This window comes from Schistocerca americana, chromosome 2 (assembly GCF_021461395.2).
Source record: "Schistocerca americana isolate TAMUIC-IGC-003095 chromosome 2, iqSchAmer2.1, whole genome shotgun sequence".
Taxonomy (NCBI): Eukaryota; Metazoa; Arthropoda; class Insecta; order Orthoptera; family Acrididae; genus Schistocerca; species Schistocerca americana.
The window spans coordinates 844,721,333-844,747,061 of record NC_060120.1 but is presented as its reverse complement, the minus strand read 5'-3'; the positions used below and the strand labels follow the sequence as shown (position 1 = coordinate 844,747,061).

Genomic DNA, 25,729 nt, shown 5'->3' with positions numbered 1-25,729 from the left:
TTCAGTTTTTGATACCTGAAAATAGGCTAAAGCCAAAATGGTACAATTTTACATCCATCAAAGAAAATGTCAGCTGAAGGCATCTCAGAATCATCTAAAACGTTCATCGTAGATATGGACCCAGTCAGAATGAAGATATATTTCAATGATTGTTAGTTTCACATGCCACGTTTGGTTTGGTAGACATAGACTTCCTAAATACAGTATTGTCTGCAAACCAACACTGGCAGTGGCCATAAAGCGTAACTGTTCGCTGTTATGTGATTTCTGTTGACTCATCTACACTGGTCAGCCACCATACTTAGAGTCTTCTAAGAGTATTTGAATGGTATGCAATTGTGTTTCATTGTTGATGGATGCAGCATGTGGTTTCCATCAGGAAATTGGTGTATTATTTCTCCTCCATAATTATGTTATTTATTCTAGTGGGTGTTCTTACCTTGTGTGCTTGGTGTTCTTTTAGAGCCGTAACAGTTCCCAGCATCAACTGTACAGTGCACAGCATCAACAACAACAGCAGCAGCAGCAGCAACAACAACTTCAGCAGCAGCAACAGCAGCAGCAGCAGCAGCAGCAGGGTAGTGGAACCCTTCCTCACATGGGAAGCTTCAAGAAGGCCGCTGCTGCTTCTGTTCTCCAACAAGCCACTTCTGCTGCTCCGTCCTCAGCTTATGACTTGAACAAACAGTCTCACTACTATGGGGTGCAGGTCCCACAGCAAAGGGCAGTGCCATATTCTACACCTGTTTATCCTGGCTATGATTCCTCTAAGAGGGCAGCTACTTCTGTTGAATCCTACAATCGCACTGAGTATGGGACTCAGGCAACGGGTGTGGCATCCTATGCACAGGTAATGTGAAGTTTATTATATCTGTTGAGGTTTGTACTTTGTATGGAGACCACAGGCATAGGCTACTTCATTTTACAGTTGCATAGTAGATTGCATTCATGTAATTATTCCTGTAAGGGGCAGTCAAATGAAAATGAGACAGATGGAAAAAAGTTAGTTAACTGTTTGTTATTTCAAAAGAAATTGCATTGCCCTCGGTGAGACAGGATGGTCAGTGCCTTCATGGAAAAATTTTTGTGTTTGCCTACGGACCCCGGTTGTCCTCAGATGCGCATCTCTTCATCTGAAGCAAATCAACGGCCATGAATGCCTTTCTTCAAGGCAAAAAAATATTGAAATTGGATGGGAAGAGATCAGGACTGTATGGAGGATGCTTTAGAGGGCTTCCCAGCAAAACTTTGCACCATATTCAAAACAACCATGATGTGTGTGAGAGTTGTTTAGAGTATGCTGCAGAAGTTTCGCTGGGAAGCCTGTACACATCCTCTGTACAATACTGATATCTCCCCATCTAATTTTCATATTTTTGGAGCCCAAAGAAAGACATTTGTGGCCAACACTTCGTTTCGGATGAAGAGGTGAGTGCCTGTGTACAATCATTGTTCCATAGGTAACAGCTAACATTTTTCCATGAATGCATTGACAGATGTGTCTCACGGTGGGGTAAATGTATTAACAGTTATAGTGATTACTTTGTAATAATAAACATACTTAATTTTATCTCCTTTTCAATTGACTGTCTCTTATAAATTACTAGACTCTCTTCATTTGAATAAAACCTCCAACTTCCTTATGACTTGTATTCACGTCTTTTTGGCTTCCCATCAGATGCTGAACTGTTCAATGGTTACACTGTCTTCATTGTCATTTTTTACTCTGCTTTAAAAGTCTTCATTCCTATTCCTTTCATTGCAGTACTTTCTGATGTGAAATTTACCTCTGTCAACATGCATTCACAATCAGTCAGTAATTAATAAAATCCCGCATTATCAGAATATAATTTTTTTATACCTTGATAAGTTTAAATCCATTTCTCTTAATATTATTTTGACATTGCTGAAGAATTTTTCCATACAGACAGCACCCCAATTGCTAACTTTTCTCTCCTCTTCTGAGCGAATATGTTGTTCAGTATAGTGGTAAAACTTCTATTTTGCTTTAAAAATGGATTAAAAACAGTCTTGACTGCAATATAGTATTTATTTGCAAAGGTTACTGGTCTTGATCAGAATGTGACCATCTTCAGCCCAGTTATACCATGATGGTAGGTGGTAGCAGAGAACAGAGCAGGTCTTGTGACTCCATGAACATCAGCTGCAGTTGACATTTGTGGAGTCGCAACACCTGCTCTGTTCTCCACCGCCACCTACCATCATGTAATAAACAGTTTGAAGATGTTGCATTTTGACTGACACCGATAATCATTGTGTATGAATATTTTATTGCAACCAAATTTATTTTTAATCCATTTTGGCCAGACTGGTGTTGTTTGTGACAAGAAATGTTCTCAAAAAATTATTTTTAGTTTGCTCTTGCACTAACCTCAGTCCATGACTTGATTTCCCCAATCACCAGTGTTACACATTCTATCCCAAATGTTCTTTGTTGTTGTATAGTTTCGTTTTCTTTCTACAACAAACTCCATTTCAGAACTGAGTTCGTGTTCGTTTATAGGACATTTGTAAATTATTTTTATTGATTTTTTAATGTACTTCGTTCATTAGTTGCTTCATTTTTTCCTCTGTTGTGCAGTTGGCACTGGCTGTAGAACTGAGAAATACAGGACAGTTCAAAACGAATATAGCAATTATAAATGGCTATAACTGTTTAAAGTGTAGCGGTACACTGATGAGAATGACAGAGAATACAGTATTTTTTGCATACGTTACAGGTGTTCATTCCCTTTGATCACACTGACAACATTTAATTGACTATGCATTTCATACCATACAGTCTGAAGCAGAAGTGGAGTAGCCGACTCAAGCACGTTAGAAATAAAAGTTTTGAGTTTATAATTGTTTCTGCCGAAGGTTGTATCAATATCTGTCTCATACCCCATACAAAGACTAATGAGTAGACGCCTGAAAAATATGCATTTGAGCGAATATATGTGTGAACTTGGCCTGAAAATGCAAAATTGCTAAATTACTTAATAAAATAGTGAACTGTATCTAGATAAACTATTTTAACAGAGTAATTTAAAATAGCTTTATTTTCTGTGTATAAATATCGAAAATGAAACCAATTTTTGTTTAGTGGTATTGCACGTCATCTGGAAAAGCCTAATTTGGAATGTTAATGTGTATAAGAAAGTGTTTGCAGAATAAGAAGTGTGCAAATGCGAAGGTGTACCAATGTTCTCAATGCCCTGCTGCCTTGCTGATCGTGGGCAGTTGAATGGTGTGTAAGATACATGCCACCTAAGGCAACATAGGACTCAACTGTGGGATCTGGCTCTCAGAACAAAGAAATTCATAAGTTTGCCTGCTAGCTAAATTTATAACTTAATATAATGTGGACACTTTTAACGTGAAGCTGTTGGTGGCATGTATTGCGAATTGTGATTGCATCAATCATTGGGAGAGGCGAACCTGAATTACCTCTTCTATGATACTGCCAACCTCAGCAAGCAGTTGCGTGGTAGCTGTAACCAAATGCTGTGTGTTGTGTGGTGCCCATTGTTTTCTTCTCTTATTTTGAAATGAATCAAGAGACTAATCCTGTTTCATCACGGAGTTTGATTACGACCCTCATCACACCAGAAGGAATTTGTGATCCCTATGACTGTGTGTCAGTTCTGCATTCGCAGAAACACTGAACATGTGTGTAGGCTGTTTATTTGCACTTTGCAGTATAGTGATTGCAAAACAAAACCTGTTGGCATATGTTGACTACACTGAAACTTTTCCCTAATGTACGAACAGAGTTTATTTTTGATTGTACTTCTATGTTACTTACTTTGTTGGTTCTATCTGTAACATTGTCATATATGGATCATATGCCCACACAGGGTCAAAATCATTATTCTGCAGATTTTGTAATTATTAAATTGTGTGGCAAAAGAAATATGTCCAAAAAGCTTCTAAAGTCCGAGAATGACTGAGAGTTCACAAATGGGACAATACTGCAGTTTCTCAGTGGAATCAAACATTTGTTGAAAGCTTAAATAGAGCCAAAAGAAGAAAACAGGCAATAACCATTTTGGAAAAAAAGCTGTTGAAGTTTTTGCAAAACTAAACATTCCAGTCGAAAAGCTTGGTGATCACTGCTTTTTCTTCTTCTTCTTCTTCTTCTTCACCAAAAATAGGTGCTACAATTTCAGGTTGCCGTTCATGAGTATCAGGTCCATGGATCTGGGTGGCCAAGAGAACAGTGTCATCATTTTCAGTGCAACCAGTGTAACAGTTTGGAAGACATTAATTTAAAAGTGTGAACCTTCATACTCTTATGTGGTGGTGCTCTATCTTGTGGAAAGATGTACCCCATGAAAACCATATCAAACTGTGGCATCAGCCATTGTTCAACCAAGTCCATCTGTACGGAATCTGCCTTTTTCATGTATGATATGGAACTATTCACATACATATCACCACTAGTGCGTGACTTCTGATTCAATGCGCTTCACCAACAATTGAAATTCCAAACTTTTGTTTACATTATCTGTACGTGTTATTGATGTATGACTACAAATTAAATACCTGTAGTTGTTTGTAATCGTTATATCCGTTTTGAATTTCACTGTACCTGTGCTTGATAGAGATTGAGTAGATTTTGGCACAGCTAAATGTATCATGGTATATTCCTGGCAAATGTCAGTGTGATTCCTAACTTCCTGAGTGTGCTGGATTACAGTATTTTTATTGTTTAAGTTTTGCTTTTGGTATCAGAAGTGAGGAAATATTTTGATAGATGCATGTCCAGAAATTCATTGTTTCATCCTTTCCTGCATGTTTGAGAATTGAGTAAGATGAGAAATGATGCTAGATCGCATTAATGTGATGACCAAAATTATTTATTGGCAAATACAGCACTAAAGTTTGTTAGTTCCACTTTTTGTCATCAGTGTTCTCAAGAGATGTGTTTCAAGTGGTGGGAACAACACTTGTAAATGTTCTTTCTTTTCAGGCCAGAGATCACTCTGCAACTACAGGCCAAAAACGTTCCTCATGTTCATCCGTGTCAGACACGCGGCAGCATACGGTAGCTAAAGTTCCTCGCCTGGACTCTTGGAGGACTGCCATCGAGCAGCAGATAGAGCAGCGTATCCATTCCTACAATGGCCCACGACAGCAGCAGCAACAACAGCAGCAATCTCAGTCAGAGATCAGTCTGCAACACCAGGTGCAGATGAATGGCAGGCACAACTATCCTCACCACAACCATGTTGTCCAATCTCAACAGCAGCATCAGCAGGCACAACAGCAGCAGCAAGTGCAGCAACAGCAGGTGCAGCATCAACACCATCAACAGAATGTGCACCAGCAACCTGTCATGCCATATGGCGGTATTGGACCTAACTACCAGTACCAGACAGGCCACTCACTGCAGAAGCTTTTGGCTGGATCACTGCCACAGGCACAGCACCAGCAATCATTGCATCACCATCAGCAGCAGCAGCAGCAGCAGCAGCAACAGCAACAGCAGCAGGTTTGTTGACTCTTGTAATTGAGACAGTTTAATAATGCCCAAACTGGTAGCCTTTGGTGGTATGTATGCCCTTGACTGTGTTTGTGTTATGCAGATATGTATATATTAACATGAGAAACTTGGATCATACTGCTCTCCACAAAAACTTCTTTGGGTGTCCACCTCATAATTATCATCAACTTTTAAATGAAAGGGAAAAGTTAATTAAAATGTCTGTTTCTGTAGCACATTATTACAGGGCTGCCCTCTATTTTATAGTTCAGTGGGACACACACATTGCAAAATGTTCTATGTATATGAAGAGAGAGAGAGTATTTTGTTGTTTGAATTAGTGTAGGTGGACATTTTGTTTTACCATATTTTAAATATTTTGTCTCAATATTTTATGCAATGGTTTTAATGACCACCTTATCAAAAACCTAGAAACAGTACACCAGCTTACCTAAACCAATCACAACACTGTGATTCAAGTTTGTCTTAAATATGTTTTACTGTTTTGTTGTACTTCCAAAGAAATTCCTTTATTTGTACCTCTCCATACTTGTTTTTCTCTTTGAGGTGTTGCTGAAATGTTGAATTCAGAGACTGTAAGTCCTGACGTACCCACAGAAACAAGAAGTATGTGGTAGTTTTAATTCTTGGTGATCCAAAGATTTTGCAGCTTTCTCTAATCATTGATAGATTACTTGAGTACTTCTGAAAATGTGAGATGCAATACTGAGTGGATTGCGTAAAACTAAACATACTGTAGCAGTGTTAACTGGTATTTAATTCATTTCACTTAAAAATATTTTGATGAACAGGTGAGAGCTTCGGCTCCTATGACAACTGCCCAGGGCATAGTTGACAAGCACGTGATAAGCATATTGCGCACCAGCCTGGAAGTGAAGGAAGCTCGTATCAGTCAGCTGCAGAATCAACTACAGCAGAATAGTCGCCAGGCACAACAGCTGCCACCACCACCATCACAGCAGCAGCAGCAGCAGCAACAACAACAGCAGCAACAGCAACAACAACAACAACAACAACAGCAGCAGCAGCAGCTCCGGCAACAGCAGACTCAGCCATCTGCACAGATGCAAGAACCTCCGGGTACCTACAAACTGCACCTCCCTAAGGCAGTCGATTCGGTCTGTCTTGATCACACTGCAACAGAGGTTGACCACACGGCTGCAAACCTCGCAAGGATACGCACAAAGGCTGAACTGAAGCAGGTATGGAGTGATAGGATTAGTGCATCTGGAATTTCAACTAGGTGTGTCCTTAATACATCTGAGCAAAATGGGGAGTACATTAATGGGCTGAGAAGTAATTTCATGCCATTTGAGTAAGTTTTTTTCAGTTTTGATGGATTTCACTTAATCGATTAAGTCTCTCTCTGATTTCTTCATTGAGTCATTTCTGTATGTAAGAAGTATTAGAAAGATGCTATCACTGCTCTGCCTTGTCTGTTCATTCAGACCCTTAATCCTAACATTACTGGTAAAGTTTTTATTGCAATAAATAAATGACTCAGATTGACATTCTGGGACTAACTTCTACCATTGCAAATTTAATGCAATATTTTGTAATCTGTACTACAGCTTTTTGAGCTACGTAGTTCTGCTTTATTTCCAAAAACTGTGGCACAATTTCAGTGTTTGTACATTTGAGCATCATTATTACTTTGCTCAATGTAGCGGACTACCAGCACACATGCTATATTACTGCTCATAAAAAGAGGAGAAATGTTTCTGATATACAGAAAGCAATGGCTAATAAGATTTCTGACAAGGCTCTCATTACTTTTGGTACACTAATTTGTCAGCTGATGTTCATGATTGATTGCCACCCAAAAAGGTTTAGAAGTGACTAAATTTTGTTCTATCGCTGCACTGTGAAAAGGGCAGGCAATCTCAGCATCCTACCTAAAATGAGTTGTTGTGGGTTTTGTCAAATTGTAGTTGTTAAAAACTACGGAAGGTTCTATATTTAGGCTTGCAGTATGTTTGGGATTAGCTTGGGCAGTTCTAGTTTTTTAACACTGTCCAGGACTGCAAAAATATCAGGGATTGAGAATTTTATGACTGGTGAGGATAATTTCTTTTTAGACCTATTTGTTCGACATCTCATTTTAGATATTTTGTTATGGTGGTGCCTCTCCACTGATATCAGTGGTGAGGCAGGGTGGTTCCACCACCAACTTCTCACATTTGCCAATGCAACAGGGGCAATGTGTTTATGTTGTTTTTGTGTGTGTGTGAAAAGGAACTCGTGTACAGGTTTTTGATCATTTTATCTCTATTCCTTTTTTGTCTCACCGTTCACCGTTCAGCGATGTTAACCTACTGGCGTTTAAGAATTGTAGAGGACTTGTTCTGATAAAGTTAGTATGTTGCAGCGAATAAATTAATGAACTGAAATTGCCTAATGTGATTTAAAAGAGAATGCACTAGTTGTGGATAATTCAAAAACACAGTGTAGGTTGTGGTCAAATTCTGAGAAAGTACTAGATATTATTGAAGAGATGTTCAAAGAAATTTTTAAGGTGTTTCAAAAGATAGATATTTCATGTTGTAATATTTCTAAAATGGTTAAGTTAGTAAGTTCTTTGCTTGGGACATCTGCTCCAGTTGAGAGAAAGTTTTTTTCAGTTGTGGGGAATATTTGGTCTGTGGGAATGGGTAGACTTTCCATACTTGCTGTTAAAAATGTACAACTGGGACTGAAAAATAAATGAAAGGCCTACATTAGAATTGATTTGAGTATCAGTTCAGCTGCTGTTCTCTTGCAACGAATATGGTGGCTATAGCGATTTTTTAGTGTGCTTGAATTTCAGTCTGGTGGCTTGATATTACTGAATTTGTCATTTAGGAAATCTCATCTGTCTGCAGTCTTTCATTGGTTTAAGGGAATGAGACATGAAAGAAATTACTTGTTAATTAAATAAAACCTCTTTCCTTTCTCGTGTAAAATAGTCACGTCAGTTCATAATCTAGCTTGGAATGCTTTATGGTAGAGTAATAAAAGATCGATTACTTCCACAGTTTTCACCAGACTTTACATTTATGTGCTCCTTTGAAAGTAAAAGGCATCTTATTGACAAACAGTTATCAATAATATTGAAAATAGTTTGGAAATAACGTTTGATGGTGACTGGAATTCTGTTGTATTTTTACGTAAGGAACAGTCATCTGAATATTCAGAAAGTCATTACATCATCCTAAAATAACAGGTAAGTGATTGAGGAGTTACAGTGAATTATAATTGTCTATCTTTATTGGGTGGCTAGTTGTGGCTGGTATGGTGGCTTTTGTGTGAGTGTGAATACCAATGAGTAGTCAGGTTTTACACTCTTTGAGGCAGCTTGGAACTTCTGCAATAAGTGTGCCAGATTCCAATTCTCTTGTAACAATGTGCTTTGCTGTTATATATTGATATAAGTTCTTTGGTTCTAGGTGGGTCAAAACTTGGAGCAGCAACTACAGTTCCGTTCACCAACACCAGGCAGTGCGACCAGCTCAGCAGGCCCTTCTCCTCGTGGCACTCCACAGCTGTTTTCACCTCCACCCCCACAGCAGGGCAGCCCACCGAAGTTAACACGTGAGCGTGTGCCGCCAGCTACCACACCCACTTCGGGTCCACCACGTCGACGGCTGTTCAGTCCTCATGATTCATCTTCCTCATCAGGTGGACATATGGGAGAAGACAATCATGGCACTTCTCTTGCGAGTGCCCGTAATGATCCATCAGGCTTACGTTCCTCCTCGGAGACTTCTGTGTTTGATTTCCGTGACAGCGACAGTGATAGTGAGATGCCCGTGCTTGAGAGGCAGACTCTGGACGAACTGCGCCGAGACCGTAAATCGATGGCCAATAGTGCAAAAGCAGCAGGGCACCATCCATATCATCACCAACATTATAGCCAACAGCAGCAGCAGCAACAGCAGCAGCAGCAGCAACAACATCATCATCATCAACAACAACAACAATTACAAGTACTGCAACAACAACAGCAACAGCAGCAACAACAACAGCAGTTGCTGCAGCAGCAAGAGCAGACAACAGATGAAAATACTGATAAGGTTAGTGCTGATAACACAGCAGCTGAATCTGCTGATCCAGAGTGGTCTAACACCTGTGAGCAGTTCCTCGAACAACTGCGTTCAGGATCTGGGTCAGACCGTGTGAAACGGAAGGGTCCTTCCAAATCTCGCAGAAGGTATGCTATTGGTCCACTGGCTGGCCTGGGCAATATTATACGTGGTGGGAAGAATGAAGCACCATACTTCCAGATTGACACCCAGCAACCACTTCAGGCATATACCGTGGAACCTGCAACAGCTGCTGTTACTGCTGCTGAAGCAGCAGAGGCTGAGGGGTGCGTTGAGCGTGTGTTGCAGGTTGAGAATATTCTGCAGATACCGCCCGAGGAGCTTGAAAGGGTTGAGCAGTCTGAAGATGCCGACGACAGGCCCGATAATGATGAAGAGGGTATAACTGTAGATGTCGAAGGTGAAGACGACTCTGTCGCTCCACCACCGTCACTGCCCCCAGAAAGACCAACTCCTGTGGAAGATCCCATCAGAAGTGAATATAGGATTGTCAATGATGGTGTGATAAGGTTAGTCAAACTGGTAGAGAGGAAAGTACTACGTGAGGAAGGTATAAACATTCCCAGTGATAAGGAATCGAGTGGGAAGTCGGGTAGAGATGGGTTTAGGAAAAGTGGGAAGGACAGAAAATCGATGAGAGATGGTACTAGGAGAAAGGATGAAATGAAGAAAATGAAGGAACCAAGGAAGGTGAAACAGCACTGGAAAGCTGTAATGAAACAGACTTTGCAACAGCCAGAAGACCAGCAACAGGAAGAGCTCAGGAATGACACAAACGAAACAAAGGTAGAGGTAGTAGAAGAGCAGTGTGCACAAGTAGGAAATGAGGAAACTACATCTGTGAAAAAGTGGCAGGAAGGCGACAATAAAATTTCAGGAAAAGAAGCAACAAAGAAGAGAACGAAATCAGACATTTTGAAGATTTCAAAGGTGCCAAAAAGGAAGTCAAAGGAAGGTGATGATGAGGTAGATGTTGAAAGAGATCAGAGTAAAGATGTTAAAAAGAGTTTAGAAGCACTCAATAGAAGGAAAAGTAGAAGCGAAACATGTGCACTGAAGGAAGATGATGATGTCAAGCCATTGAAAGATAAGGATATAAGACCAGACACAGGAGAGACTGACATGGTAGAACTTAAGACGGTGACAGCAGAGAAGGATTCTAAATCGGCAAGTGAGAAGACAGAAAAATCTGATGTTAAGGAGGAGAAGGTGAGGAAACTAATAAATGAGAAAGAAAGCTCACTGACTGGTTTGAATAATCGTGGTACTTTAGTAGTGAAACTTGAAAAGGATTTAACAATGATAAAGGTGGAAAAAAGTACAGTGTCTGAACATGAAGAATGTGATTCTGACGAAGATGCACCATTAGTTGCACGGCAGCGAGGTCGACCACGGAAAAGGCAACTACAGCAGCAGAAGGATTTGTTGAGATTCCACCAACGACCCCGAAGTGCTGGAGCTATTGACGAGAAGGATGGTGAGGACGAGATCAGTCTGGCTGAGATGAAAGCCCGCCTGGGGCTTGGTGGTCAGCGCGATGCCTCTGTTGCGAGTGAGGCTGCCACCAGTGTAGGAGGTAGCATTAGCCACAGCAGTAGCAGTGGCTCAGAGGATGAGACAGCCAGCGAGCCGCCTAGGACACGCCTGCGATCCAAAGATCCTCCTGTTGCTCCAGCACCTCAGCAGCACCAGAAGAGACAAAAGAAACGCAAGAGGAGGAGGAAAGGCCTGCGAGGTGCTCAGAAACGACAGCGGCAGAAATCAGTAAGTAAATTCATCTCAGTTCTCTTATTACACATTTTTCACACATACACATATTTGATTGAGTAGATATGATGGATGATTCCTGTACTTGATAGATGAACCCTATACTTGGTACGTTGAATAGTCTTATTTCTATGGCAAAGTAATATTATATTTAACAAATTAATTCAGGAACAATAATACAAAAAGTGAATCTCCAACAGAGTTTCATTTTGTAATGCGATGTATCAGACTCACACTCTCTCTCTCTCTCTCTCTCTCTCTCTCTCTCTCTCTCTCTCTCTCTCTCTCTCTGTGTGTGTGTGTGTGTGTGTGTGTGTTTGTGTGTGTGTGTGTGTGTGCGTGCGTGCATGCGTGCGAGTGTCCTCGTGTAATTCACAATTGCAAGTATTTCTTTTAGTCCTTCTTATTGACCAAATAATAGCATTTAAACATATCTTTAGGTTCTTTATTTTATTTTTTCTTTGAAGAGAAAGATAATTGCTTTGTTTCCAAAAATTAGTAAGTTTCGTTAGTTGGAACGCCCTATCCCGACAATGTTAAATTTAGGGACTTAGCTTCCCTGTATTTCAGGAACCACTGTAGCCATTGACATGAAACTTTTACAGGACATTAAACTGTATGTTCTGAGTCTACTGAACTACAATAATTGCAGCCCCTGCTTTTGGAAATACAATTTTTTAATTACTTGGTTAAAGTTTTGTTTACTTTTTTTGCATGTTATCCTAAATAATTTTAATTATACATAATATTATGTTCTTCTTTTAGTTCAGTAGACTCAGGATATGTATGTTATTATTCCCTCAAGATTTGAATATGCTACTCAAAGTGGTTTCTGAGATTTAGGGGAAAATGCAACAGAAAAGGTAAATTTTCAGGAACGGCTTCTAAAGTTTCAAAAGACTGACAAACTGCCTATTGGCTTCTGTCTCGGGTTCTTTTTTCTTATTTCCTTCTTTCTGGACTCCTTAGTGGCCCACTGTGCTGCATACCCTGCTTTATCAATGCGAACCTTGTCCATCTTTTCAAGTTCGCTGATGCAGTTTGAGCCAGGATTAATTCCCATATGCTGTAGCGCTTTCACCCTACCAATGTTGTCATCATTAAAAGTAATAACAGCATCACTGACCCCCACTTTAGTGTCTTCATTCCAACAAAAAACATTTTTTTGGTAAGTGAGTTCATGTAAGATTATTGAAAGACTCATTGGGATTTTGAGTCTGACCGTGCAGGCACTTCTCTAGTAATTCAGGATTTGCCAGGTCTCTGTAAATAGGTTTTATGATATCCGTGACTGCTGCTGGGTGGACTGTTTATGACTATGAACTGTTTTGAGTAGTGGGCATTGCAGTTATTGTACCATCAATCAGGTCCAGGAGGACAAAGGTGGTGTACTGGTTTTTCATCAGTTGACAGTCTGTGGAAGAAGATAGCCCATACTGCCTGCTTCATTTTCAATAAATCCTCAGTATTATTTCTAATGGCCACCCAATAATACTGCTGTAGTTCATCAGTCATTTTGTTTGTCAGCCTGCCACTTATGGTTTTACCATCAGAAAGTTTCTTGTCTCTTTTTTTCAACTTCCTCAAGCTGGTGCCCACCCTCTTCGTGACATGACCAACGCATTCCAGTTTTGCGATAATCTTCTCACCATAAGGCTGAACGGCTACTACAGTGCTACATGTTTTTGATTCTCTATCACCTAAGAACTTAGCGTAACACACTCCCCTTTCGTTCACAGATCAACTAAATATTTCAATAGCTGCAGAGGCCTCCTTACCACCACTTGTTCCTTCATAATTTCTGTCATAGGTGTTTCCTTCTTCATTCCCTGATTTACACTTATAACAATGTATGGTACCCACAGTGGTCATTGTAGCAACAGAATCCTTAGAACAGTAGCTGTGCTTCTGCGAAGTGCCATCAAAAGCTACTGGCTTGTCAGTCATATCATCATTTATTTCAACAGCTTCGTTTGCAGCACCCTTTATTGACTCATATGCAACAGATTCCACAGCAGTTCCAATAAATCTAGCATACCTGTCAATTTTACAAGGTGTGCGTGGCATATTCATTACAGCACACATTGTTTCTGCTGCAGTGTGTCCTTTGCCAATAGCTCTCAATCCATAAAACCACCTAACATTTACTACAAAATAATTATCTTTACACTTATCAGAATTCCTAATTGAATGAGTGTATTTACAACTGGCACAATTAATGATTAAGTTTCCTGGCTAATCCATTTGATACTTCACTGTCTTCATGTAAACTAACTGGCCCTCCACATATTTTACGACACACACATTCACCTAACATCCTTGTTAGGATGTGTAAATCTGTCAGAATATAACCTAACCTACCATTTACATCACTTTCATTTTGAGAAAACTGTGTATCACAATGTTTTATTTTAATCTTCGAAGCACTAATGTGTGTTTCTCTTGATACTGATGAGTTTGCCTGTATTTCATTGTCTGTAACTTCACAAGCCACATGTTGAACACAATGTTGCCCTTCATTCGAAAATCTTTTACCATGAAACCCATGTTTCTTAAAAACACTTCATTTTGGAGTCGTACTTTACTTTTTGAGAGATTTACCAATCTATTCGTCACTTTTCCTCGGAAAAACATTTGCACTTCGACATACAACGCATTTTTATATTATGAAACGATACAATACTGTTTTTGACAGTGCTATCAATACAAAAACAAAATTTAACCTTTATAACTCAGCAATCCACAGCCTTCTATATAAAAAATTACTGATTTTATTAGATCTTGAAGTAATGCACATAAAAATTTTAACATTTTCAACCGATGTAGATTATATTTAAAAAAATAAAATAAAATGCGTCCCATGTAAGTTTATAAAGAAAATTGCAAATTTTATGATGAGATAAAAATCTGAATATGTGAAAAAAAAATTCTGTTGTGACTCCCCTTAAATACTTGTTTCATTAGCCTACACACATTTTTTTTCTGTAAGTGTTGCCATTTACCTTTGGAAGATGTAAAATATATGATACACCAGTCTTTATAATCAATAAGCAGTTTGACTTTAGAAATGTCATATAATTCTGATTTCACCATTTTGTTGCATGAACAATATTTAAAAACTGTCTAAATGATGATATTATGCTGATTAGTGATAATGAACTTTTTTGACTGCTTTGAGTGCTTAAATATAATGAAAAAGTTTAGCATGAACAACTTTCCCAACAGGAGAGACTAGAAGACTGATTCATGTTAAAACTGAATGTTGTTGATTCATTTTAGCAGACAGCAAAGTAATTTAAGTAATTTACATACTGTTGGACTATTAGGAAATACCATTAGAAAAATAAGTAAAATATGTGTCACTGATGCCTTCTCTGTATCACAGAAAATTGAGAACATAATATTGGAAGTTGGATCTTGTTGACAATAGCTTACAGGCCTCAATTGTTTCAACCTAAGGCATGGTAAGTGGGATGCAGCAGTTTCTGTATCTGAATACTCTGATGACCAGTATTAAAAATATTGTTTCTGGAAAAAATGGAAAGATTTTATTTTAATATCTCGTTGATGTTTAGGTCATTAGGGGAGAGCCATTTTGCAGTGTGATGTTTCTGATTTTGTTGTAAGCTGTTCTAATTGTCTTTACATTTGATTAATTTGCTGCGTATGTTTTGATGATGTTGCAGGCGACAGGCAGTGAGTTTCGACCTGGTTGGGAAGAAGAGGTGTACAGATTTAAGCAGTCCCTGAGAATGCCGCCATCACTGATCAATATCCCACGGCCACCACGTTCAGCCTCATTGCCTGACCTTGACAAGCAACGTGCAATGTCCCCTTACACTGCAGACAGTTGTTCAGACTTAGACTCACGCTCCAGTTGGAATCCCCTCCCTTCCAGTGCTGTGTCGACAAAATCCTCACCAGTTAATGCGAGTGCAAACAATAGTGCATGCACTGAATCAGCAGATGTGTCTTCAGCAGTTACACCAACACCACCATCTTCATCAAGAGCTACTGGTTCTGGAAGCTCTATCGCTGATGTTTTGGCAGACCGTTACAAGCTACAGAGAAAGACAAGAAAGAGGGGCGCAGCACAGAAAGTTGGTCCCCGCCTCATACCACGCCCTGCCAGCAGTGGCCCGGAGCTACTACCTTCGCCAACTGTTGTTCTAATTCGGGAAAAGGACCTTTCGTGTTCTTCATCGCCATTACCTTCCACTACGTCTGCATCTACAGTGTCCAAGTTTAGCAAAAAGCTCAAGAAAGGTTGTACAGGAGGCAAACAAGAAATAAAGAGCAGTGAAGAAACCCTTGCCAACTGTGTGCTGCCCAAAGCAGCACCTACAGACTTCCATCAGGCATTCCGCCAAAATGGTGGTATTTTGGGTGACCGATATGCCACACTAGTGTTCAAATCACGTACTCGCACCGAATCACGTGTGATGCGTCGACGTGCTGTCATCCGGGAAGTGTTCGGTGTGGACGAGCAACGACCTGCTTCTGCGCCTCCAGTCCCTGGTGCTGGGCACAACCATGAACGGAGTGCTGCACTCATCCGAAGTAATAAGGCTGTACTCAACTCGAAGCGCCGTCTTGTCCAGGGCCGTGTGCGCAATCATGACTTACTGCGTGTACTGGCTGCCAACAAGGTATTTTTATCACCTGTGTTTTTTCGTGTGTTCCTTCAGTAATGTTTCCTGAAATAATGAGACTTTGTATTTCAGATAAATATAATGTTAGTTTGTAAGTCATGACTTATTGGTGCAAATTTTTATTAAATTGTTCTTCCTTAACGGCAGCACATACTAATCGTTGGGTGGTTGTGAATATTGTATCATTGAAGTACTTACGTCTGTTGCATTGTATAATTTTCTCATATCTGTGTGAGACAAGTACCTATTCCTACGATGGAAAAAACAATTTTCTTCTTTGAATGGAATGATAGCAAAATTTCCCCAGCAGTGAAAGTTTCACATTTGTTAGAGACTGTTCTTATTAACCTGGTCAGAAGGAAAAATTAAAAATTATGGCCAACTTTCATGACACATTTCTCATCTTTAAAAAATAATTATGTTGTGTAGAGAATGGGTCTGCGAACACTTTGTTAGCATGTGAGAAGCCATTTTCTGCAAATCTTCATATTGCTTTAATCTTGGAAAAACACAGGAACATATGTACTACAAGAAACTCTCTCTTACATAAAATGTTGAAAATGCCTTCCATTAATATTGATGCATACACCAACAAGTTGCTGCATTGAGTCCTAGATGTAGCCCAACAAAGACTGCAACTTGCTTTAAATGTTTTGAAATGTAAAATTGGGCACAGCACAAAATACAGAAATGTGATATCCTTTATCCAGAATGTCAGTGAATTACAGTTGGAATCAGTCAACTCTTAGAAATACATGAGTGTAACAGTTTGTGTGATCATGAAATGGAATTATCACAAAAGCTCAGTTGTGACCAAAGCAGGTGTCAGATTTTTAATTGTTGGTAGAATACAGGGGAAATGCAGTCATTCCACAAAGGATGTGGTTGTACAAAACATTCGTGTGATGCATCCTAGAATATTGTTGGTATCAGATGGGACTAACAGGGGAAACTGATTGCACACAGGGAAGAGAAGCTCAAATGGTCATTGGTTGTTTGACTTAATGGAGAGCATCATGGAAATAATGAAAAACCTGACATTGCAGATGCTTGAAGATAAGTTCCAGTTATACCATGAAAGCCTACTTACAGAGTTTCAAGATCAGTATTAAGTGGGGAATCTAGGAATATACTGCAATCCCCTGAATATTGCTCTCCTAGGGACCCTAAAGGCAAGATTAGACTAACTGCAGCAAACAGAATAACGATATTTAAGCAGTCATTCTTCCCATACTCCATACATAAATGGATTGTGGACTGCAAAGTGTGCTACAAAGAGAAGTACCTTCTGCTGTGCATCTCACAGTGATTTGCAGGGTAATGGATGTAGGTGTAGATTATTGTATATGTTTTCATTGTGTTCCACAATACAAGTACAGAGTCTGTAGTGTTCACATAAACAATTGATGGTATGTGTATGGAAGGTAACAAAGTCAGCAGTTGCATGTAACATTAACTTTAGTGAAATGGAACATGAAACATGGGCATTGAGCATAAGTACTGCATTTTAACCAGTCATAACTGGTATGGCATTATGAATATTATATGTAAGAAAGTGTTTTACGTGGTATGCCTATAAGTTCTGTTGTCATGATTAATGTATGACAAATAGTTGCAGAAAATAAGTTCTAGCATGAAAGTAAAGTGGCTCTGGATACATGTATATAAAATAAGACACATTCAGATAATTAAGATCATCCTATGTTACCATATTTATAAATTCATGTTTCATATAGGTTTCACAGACAGCAAGTGCTAGTAGTGAGCATGACGAACAAGACAAAGACGCAGCTGATGAAACAGCAAGTACCTCAGGCTCACAGAAGCGGCCAAAAATTAGAACTGTACGCAGGAAATTCCGTTCTGGGTTTGATTATATTCGGAAGAAGAAGAAAATTCAGAAGAGGGAAAATACTGAGGCAGAAGCTCCAAAGGACAGGAAAAAGGTAGATAACACTATCGCATTCATGTAATATCCAATTGTATTTACATGTTTAAGCTTGCAATTAAAATAAATGTATTTGATATAATCCTGATCAAAAATTGATAGCCTTTTTCTGTGGTTCGCATAAACTGTGGTAAAGGACAATATTTTAACCAGTTTTTTTTCTGTTTGAGTCAGAATGTTTCATTCTTTTTGGACTATGAAATTTCAGACCCATTAAAATAGCAAGGGGAAAGAAATGCATGGGGAAAGAAACAGTGTAGGTAGTAAGCTTGGTAACTCCGGATAGCACCTTCATATGACTCATGAGCAGCCCTCTTCCCGTATTTTCAGCAGCTCTATATAGAGTTTTCAAGTGGTTTCATATTTTAAAAACTTCCATCATATTGTATCATTAATAACAAAAAATGTATCTTTTCAGGGCCCTATTCCACGGCCAAGCTGGCAGTCTGTCCAGGATATAATGAATGAGATAAAAAGCTGGGTAATTAACAAAGGTTTGGGAGAGACAGTGCTGCATCGAGCTTCCAAGTTGGGCTACACGGTAAATTCACATTTAATATTAATATACTGAGGAAACAATTTTAAATGTGCATGAAATCCAAAAGTTTTACTTAAAGATGGACTTTAGACTGACTGAAGTTGCCTGCCAGGCAAGTAACTGGAAATTTAGTGCTTGTACACAGATTTCTCAGGAACCAGCTCTCTTTAATTAACTTTTCAACTGTGCAATATCACGTGAACTTAAATAACAGAATACAAGCACAAAGACAAATGGCATTCACTGTTCCAAAGGAGTGGACACATCAGTTCCCTGTTTTAAAGGTGTAGGCTACTGCTTTTTTGACTTGCACTGTCATCTGTATATGACTGTGCAGACAGTAATAACCAGGTGTGCTTCAACCCAGTGTTAATTATGTTATTGTCAGTTTTAGATTTTGTCATCATCTACATATTTATTCTGCTTGTTATCTATTTCGCTTTACTTATAATGTGTATTTCATTTTGTGCAGGATATAGTAGCGTTTTGTTTGGAGAAATCTGATAATTCTCCATCTCCTGAAGACAATGCTCGCTACACACCTCTTCATGAAGCCTGTCAAAGAGGTCATTTGGACATTGCACGGCTGTTGCTTATGTATGGTGCAGATGTTAGTGCCAGTGCATGGGGGGGCTACAGGTATGTTTATTAACATGAAATTCTATCTGTCTGCCTTCCAAAACTTATGAAGTGTCTCACTTTCGTTTTGGTGAAAAATTAGCATCAATGTGTTTCTTGTAAGTTATAAGATAATGTGGGGGAAGAGGATGAAGTGCAGATAAAATAATTTTTCTATAGAAAAACTTTACAATTTTCTTCTGAAATGGTCTTTGCTTGTTTCCTTCTTGTGGGTTTATTTAAGCTTTCAACAAATGATTGTTTAAGTTGAGAAGTAACAGCTTTTTCTCACCTCATTCTTTGATTTGAAGCATTTGACTATATTATCTTTTTTCCTCCCACTCAGTTCGAAAATTACAAAATCTGCAGAATACAGATTGTGAATCTGTAGTATAGAGGCGCTTGTTAACATATTGCAGAGCCCTGTCTTGTGGGCATTCACAGCCATGGTGACCCAATCTTGACCGTGTTACAGATAGAACTGACTGGGTAGATGAAGAGCCTAAACCTACTCTATTTGCACTTTCAGGCTCTCAGTATGGTCGAAATCCCTACTGATTTGTTTTTCCAGTTTCTGTAGTTTCGACACCATAATGTGACAATTAGTTGCAGGCTTAAACAAGTGGTAACTTAAACCACCCAAGATTTGAGGTATGAAGCAGGGGAACAAGCCCTGCCTCCCTCTTGTAGGGTAGCCACCTTACATCTGCATTATGTTTCTCTGCAAAATCAGAACTGTCACTAGCCATAGGGATCACTCATACCTTCTGCTAATGTGATAGCCGCACTCGAATTCCGTGATGAACTATGATTAATTTCTTTATTCATTTCAAAATAAGGAAAGAAAACAGTGCACAGCTCAAATCAAAGCAATGTGCTCAAAGCATTTGGTAAAGGATACTGTGCAATTACTTGATGAGATTGCCTGCATTGTAAATGCTACCAGTATCTTATGCAGCTAAAAGTCAAGCCTCATTCATCTAAAACTCACACGTAAAATGTCTCGATAATACTAACTTTTGCTAGCAGCCATACTTACATATTTCTCATTGTGAAATGCTAAGCCCCACACTGCCATAAGCAGTGTATATCTTATAGCAATCATTCAGTCGCCCACAGTTGATGTGACCCCAGAGCATAACATAGAAGCTCACTGATAAATCTTGTTATCATGCAGACGTGTGTGTGTCTTACTTTCTAATCCACAATCTCTTTCCAGTTGGGCTTCACCAGAAGTTGTGCAATACCAATAACTGAAAATTGGTTACTTTATTGAATTTCATATGCAGAAAGTAAAGCTGTTTCAAACTATATTAAAATAATTCATCTGGGTATAGTTTTCTATGAAATAGAATTTATTGGGTAATTTCGTGTTTTCACATTTTGAAGCAGAATTCACACCTAAATTTGTATTTATTGCTAATGCTAATTTCTCAGGTCCATACTTAATTATATTATCATTCAGATTTGTGTTCGTTATTAGAAGCAACTCGTATTAAACATAATGCCTGTGTGTTGTAGATTATACAAAAAAGAGTGTTACTTTTAATGAATTTGAAATAAAACTGCAAGAGTTGATAGATTTAACAGGAAAAGCTGATTTTGTTAGTATTAATCCTGTATTTATATGTTACTGATGAAGTGAGTGGGAAGAATGACAATCAGTTTTTGCAATGTTTCTTGTGGTACAATGGTCAAATACTTTAACATGTATCTGCATTCAAGGAGGGAACACAAGTAGTAGTGTAAGATGTAAGGTATTGATTGCGTTTGTGGGGCTGTAACTCTGTGGAGTTGCCTCGAAAAATATCACTGCCCTGAGGTAGCTCAACTAAGCTCTCAGGACCTGCAGTTAGTTCACTGTGATCGATATTTGTGACAACATGCTTTCTATCTTGTAGGACAATAAAATATATTTGTATGAAATTGTATGACCTGTTAGTTGTTATTGTATGTAACTACTATCCCGAATACTGAACTTCCAACACATTGATTGATTGTTACTTTCGTATCATTACTGTTGTTAATAATTGTTCTGCTGACATTATTGTCTGAACAGAATATGAACATATTGTAAATATTGTCTTGAATTAGTCTTTTGCGGTGAACTTTGCACTTTTCCTATCTCTCAAGAAGTTTCGTAGCTTTTTGCCTTGAAATATTTTAAAAATTAGCTTATTTACTTCAAGGGGAAAAATGGTTTGTTACAATATTTCTCTTGTAAGAGATGTCTCTCTCTCTCAGCAATCTATAAAATTAGTCTTATGCTTGCAAAATATGTATAAAACTCTCTGTTCCAGACCACTTCATGAAGCTGCAGAAAATGGCCATGTTGAAGTTGTTCGGCTGTTGTTGTCATATGGAGCTGATCCTCTTTTGGCAACGTATAAAGGGTTGACTCCTTTACGGCTAACTACCGATGACCTCTGCAAACGATTACTTTCTGAATATCTTGCTGATGTTCAAGGAATATCTGCACCAACATGGAACTTTCTAGGAGCTGCCCAATGTACTGGTTAGTACAAGTGTCATCTTGAAGTACTTATATGCCCCCCTCCCTTTTTTATGTTTTAAATGTCTGTGTGGGGATGAATTATTACTCACACAAGAGAAAAGGTGTTGAGCAGCATATTGACGTAGAGTATAGATAAGGTGATCAGTGTCTGTTAGCTACATGATCTGTTACTTTGTCCAAAAGCTCAGTTAGCTATTTATCTTTTGTATTTGCCTGTCTGTTGGTCAGTGCCTCTTCTGTTCTCAAATTTTTATATTCAGGGTGTATGCACCCCAAAGACAACTGGGAATCTGGGAAAAATACGGGAATTTTTTGATCCAGGACAAAACTGGAAAATAGTTTGGAATTCTTGAGGACTCTGTAATTTCTCCTCTTTTAGTTTTCAGTTAAATTTCTGTGAAAGAATTTGACTTGAGCCCCCTACTGTAAAATAATACTGCAACAATAAACCATAAACTTGAACAATAAACCATAAACTAGAGAATAACACAAAAATAAAACTTTAGTTTAAAGAAAATGCAGTGTTTACAATACAAAACACAGTACACATACAAGTGTCTGCCAACAGAAAAACGTGTCAAAGACTTTAAGACAAAGATTATGCAGTACTTTGTAACAGCAAAGTGCTTTCGGTGAGTGTGTCATCACAACCGTCTTATGCTTCTAACAGGTCATGGGAAAATATTGTGAATGCTGGTTTGAGAAGCGTTACTTAGTGAATTTCCTGGTACACAAAATAAATTATGTTACGTGTGAGAATGTGCAATGAATTTCTTAAATCGTGGGTTGTTTGACTCTTTCAAAACTTAACACTTTGAGGACCAGTCACTTAGAGAAATTTCAGGCTGAGATGACCAACCACTTATGCATTTAAAATTTTACTAGTACACTCATATTTGATGTATCTTAAAGGGTAACACATGCTAAAAAAGACCAATCTTCAAGGTTACTTTCTCATATTTAGTTCTTTCAAAGATTACAAATTATGCAACAGCAATAGCAAAATGGGAGTTCTTGAACAATTTCATACATAATTGGCTTTGCTATGGAACAGTCTTAAGTGCTCGATGGAATATATGTTCAGCCTGGTAACCCATGAAGTGTTCAGTGCACAGCAGTGAAATTTACAATCATGTTTGTCAGAAATGTTCAGCTGCTGCAATTTAAGCTGTGCTCTTATGATCCTGCTTAACCACACACACTCAGAAAAACAGCAAAAATATTTTGATGACCAGTATTACATGTGAAAGTTTAAATTTTCTTGATGAAAAATATCATCTAGTAGTCATATTTATCAAAGCAAGAATATATTTTGGTGTTCTGTTTTTGGAAAGTACTGTGCTTTATTGGTGAATCAGTATTTATACTTTTGTAATATCAAAATATGCAGTGTACATGTTGCCGCACATTAAATATCTTTCCAAACTGTGTTGTTTTTGCTGGGAGTGCCAGAAAGTTCTACACTCCAAACTGTGTTGTTTTTGCTGGGAGTGCCAGAAAGTTCTACACCGGTGTGTAAAATCTTTACCATTCTAAGGATTGATACTTTTTACAGTTCTGAGGAAAAGTATATTGTCACTTAACAATGAAAAAATGTACTTTAACCTGTGGTATGGAATAAGTGCATTTTCACCTGGAAAAAATTAACTGGGAAATCTGGGAAATTTTTTTCTTATCCATATATATTCCACCTGAGATCTTCCATTGTTCTTGTCATTTACATGACAATGTCATTTGTTTCAGATTTTCTTATTTTATTCAAACAAATAATGAATTAGGCAGTATGATTCATATTATTTTATATGCTTCTTTTCCACTGTGAAAACTTTTGTTTTGTAGATCCCCTACATGCGGGCTATGATCCATTGGAGGACGTGCCTACCTTCGACCCTTGTTCAGAGGATGAAGCAGAGATTGAATTTGAAGTCAGTGAGCAGGTCCTACCTGCATTGTACAGATTGCACGGGGAACCTGCGTTGGAGCGCTGGGTTTTACTGCAAGATCTGGCTGCTGTTCTGCGCATAAAGTCGAGAGACACACTTCTTAGACAGTTGAGTCCTGATCCTACAAAACCCTCACCTGCTCGTGCTTTGTTGCGTGAATTCAAAATGGCTGACTTCCTAGAACAAGCAAAGTGCTGTCAGCTGGTGGGAGGTGGTGAAAAATTTAATGTGAGGTCATCAAAGGTGGCCCTAGTGAAGTACAATGATAGGGTGCGGCAGTTACTCGGTGTTGAGAAGGTGTTTATTAGGTGACACCAGGAGGAAGCCGGTGAATGTGACATTTAAGTGTTCCTCTAGAACGAGAGTTGTGTGACTGGGATAGCACTGTATTTTTACCTTCAAAAATTGAACTCTTTAAGTCTGCTTAGGGAATCAATGAAATGTGCAATTACTTTCAAAGAGGATTGTTGTGATGGTGAGCTTTATAATTTTGGTTTGACTGCATTGTCCAGAATGGTCATGGTCTTTCGCACTTTCATTTTTTGTAGTATATTTATTCTAAGAACTTGTACAGGCCTATTTATTATAAAGATTATGTCAGAGAAATTGAAAATTATTTTATATCAAATAGACGTATAAATTATTTATTGTATTGTAAAGCAGTTTGATTTTATGTAAAGTGTACATGACGTTCTATGCTTTGGTGCTATGAAAAAAAAAGAGTTATATAGTTTTGTGTGGAAAAAAGAAAACCTTAAAAAATCTTCTATAAATGGTAACCTGGTCCTCTGTGAAAGTACCTTGGTGCAATAGAAGTGAATGTGACATTATGTTCACTGCTGTAAGGAATTTATATTGTTTGTGTACTTAAAATGAGTATCAAAAGTTTTAATTAATGTGAATGTTATGAAAGCTTGTGTGAGTAGTTACATAGAATAAGTATGTAATGGTTGTTGTACATGTTTCAGTAGCATTTCTATCGAAAATTTAATTGATGTAAATGTAAAAAGTAATTTTATGTGAAGTCATCTCAGGGAACATAATAATAAATATGGACGTTGTAAACAATAAAAAGTCACGCTTAGAATAGTATTGTATACATTATCATCATAGAAAATGTTTAAAAAAGAGAAAGCTGATCGAGTTTGTGATCTTAATCATATTTGTCTTTGTAATTATTTTAGGAAAGAGCTGTTTTATGTGAGATAATAGCATTCATTTCAAATGTGAAAAGGTGGTGACATCTTCACAGTCCATTTTCTATGTGTAAAATATTTCAATTATTATCATTGGAAGAATAGTGAGATAGTGCTTAACAAGCAAAGTCATTGGTGCATTATTTCATAACATAAAATGTTTAAATGTGTTTTAAGCCTTGAAACTATTGCTGTTGTGTATACTGTACTCTAGCATTAATTAATTACTTCAAAAGATACGAAGGAGTCATCTGTGATGAAGTTGAAGGGGGAGTGCAATGCTTTTTTATGTACATCATGATGGTATATCTCCTTGTTATTTTTTGTTCCAGATTAGGAATTACTGTGATTGTGTGTTTGTCAGAAGCTTGTGAAGATGGTAGTTTGTACTGTAGTGGGAATTATATAACATGTCATTTTTCATAGTATTTTATTAAAGGAATGTATTTTATATATGGATTTCTGTTACTTATAGTAAACCAGAGATGCTAAAGGTTACTGGATCTGTTTCTATCTCTCTGTGCAAAGAGATTTCTTTTACAGAATACATTGTACGCTTATCACTTTTCCTGGAAATGAAGAGAGATAATACAAACAGTGATGTTCTGATTATAACAGTATCCAATTTCACTTTAGTATCTAAAATCCATTAAGTGTCCAAAGAATTTTGAATAAAAGTTTTGCAGACTTGAGATTCAATGTCTCCTACATTTTGACCATACTTCACAGTAAAATGTGGCAAATAATACATTGCCGTCATTTTATCATTTTCTGCAACTCTTGAGAAGTCCATGACATACATGGTAATACAACACACTTGAAAGAAAAAATTAATTCATTTCAATCTCCTTCTTTTTTCAAGGAAAAAATGTGTTTTTATGACCCTTATGGTTTTAAATATTGAAAAATTCTAATCTGTGTTTCAGAAAAAATTCATCATAATTGCAACAATATGGTCTTG

At 38.1% G+C, this 25,729-nt stretch overlaps 1 protein-coding gene across 1 annotated transcript in view; it reads left to right on the top strand.

Moving 5' to 3' along the window:
* LOC124595618 overlaps window positions 1-25,460 on the top strand; it is a 60,917-nt gene extending 35,457 nt beyond the window's left edge. The window contains exons 4-13 of the mRNA XM_047134438.1: window positions 464-850; window positions 4,976-5,497; window positions 6,301-6,711; window positions 8,935-11,355; window positions 15,045-16,007; window positions 17,747-17,956; window positions 18,377-18,499; window positions 18,969-19,135; window positions 21,415-21,629; window positions 23,469-25,460. Coding sequence (XP_046990394.1) covers window positions 464-850; window positions 4,976-5,497; window positions 6,301-6,711; window positions 8,935-11,355; window positions 15,045-16,007; window positions 17,747-17,956; window positions 18,377-18,499; window positions 18,969-19,135; window positions 21,415-21,629; window positions 23,469-23,884 — 5,835 coding nt within the window. The 3' untranslated portion in view covers window positions 23,885-25,460. The remainder of the gene's footprint in view (window positions 1-463; window positions 851-4,975; window positions 5,498-6,300; window positions 6,712-8,934; window positions 11,356-15,044; window positions 16,008-17,746; window positions 17,957-18,376; window positions 18,500-18,968; window positions 19,136-21,414; window positions 21,630-23,468) is intronic.
* Window positions 25,461-25,729: the final 269 nt, after the last annotated feature.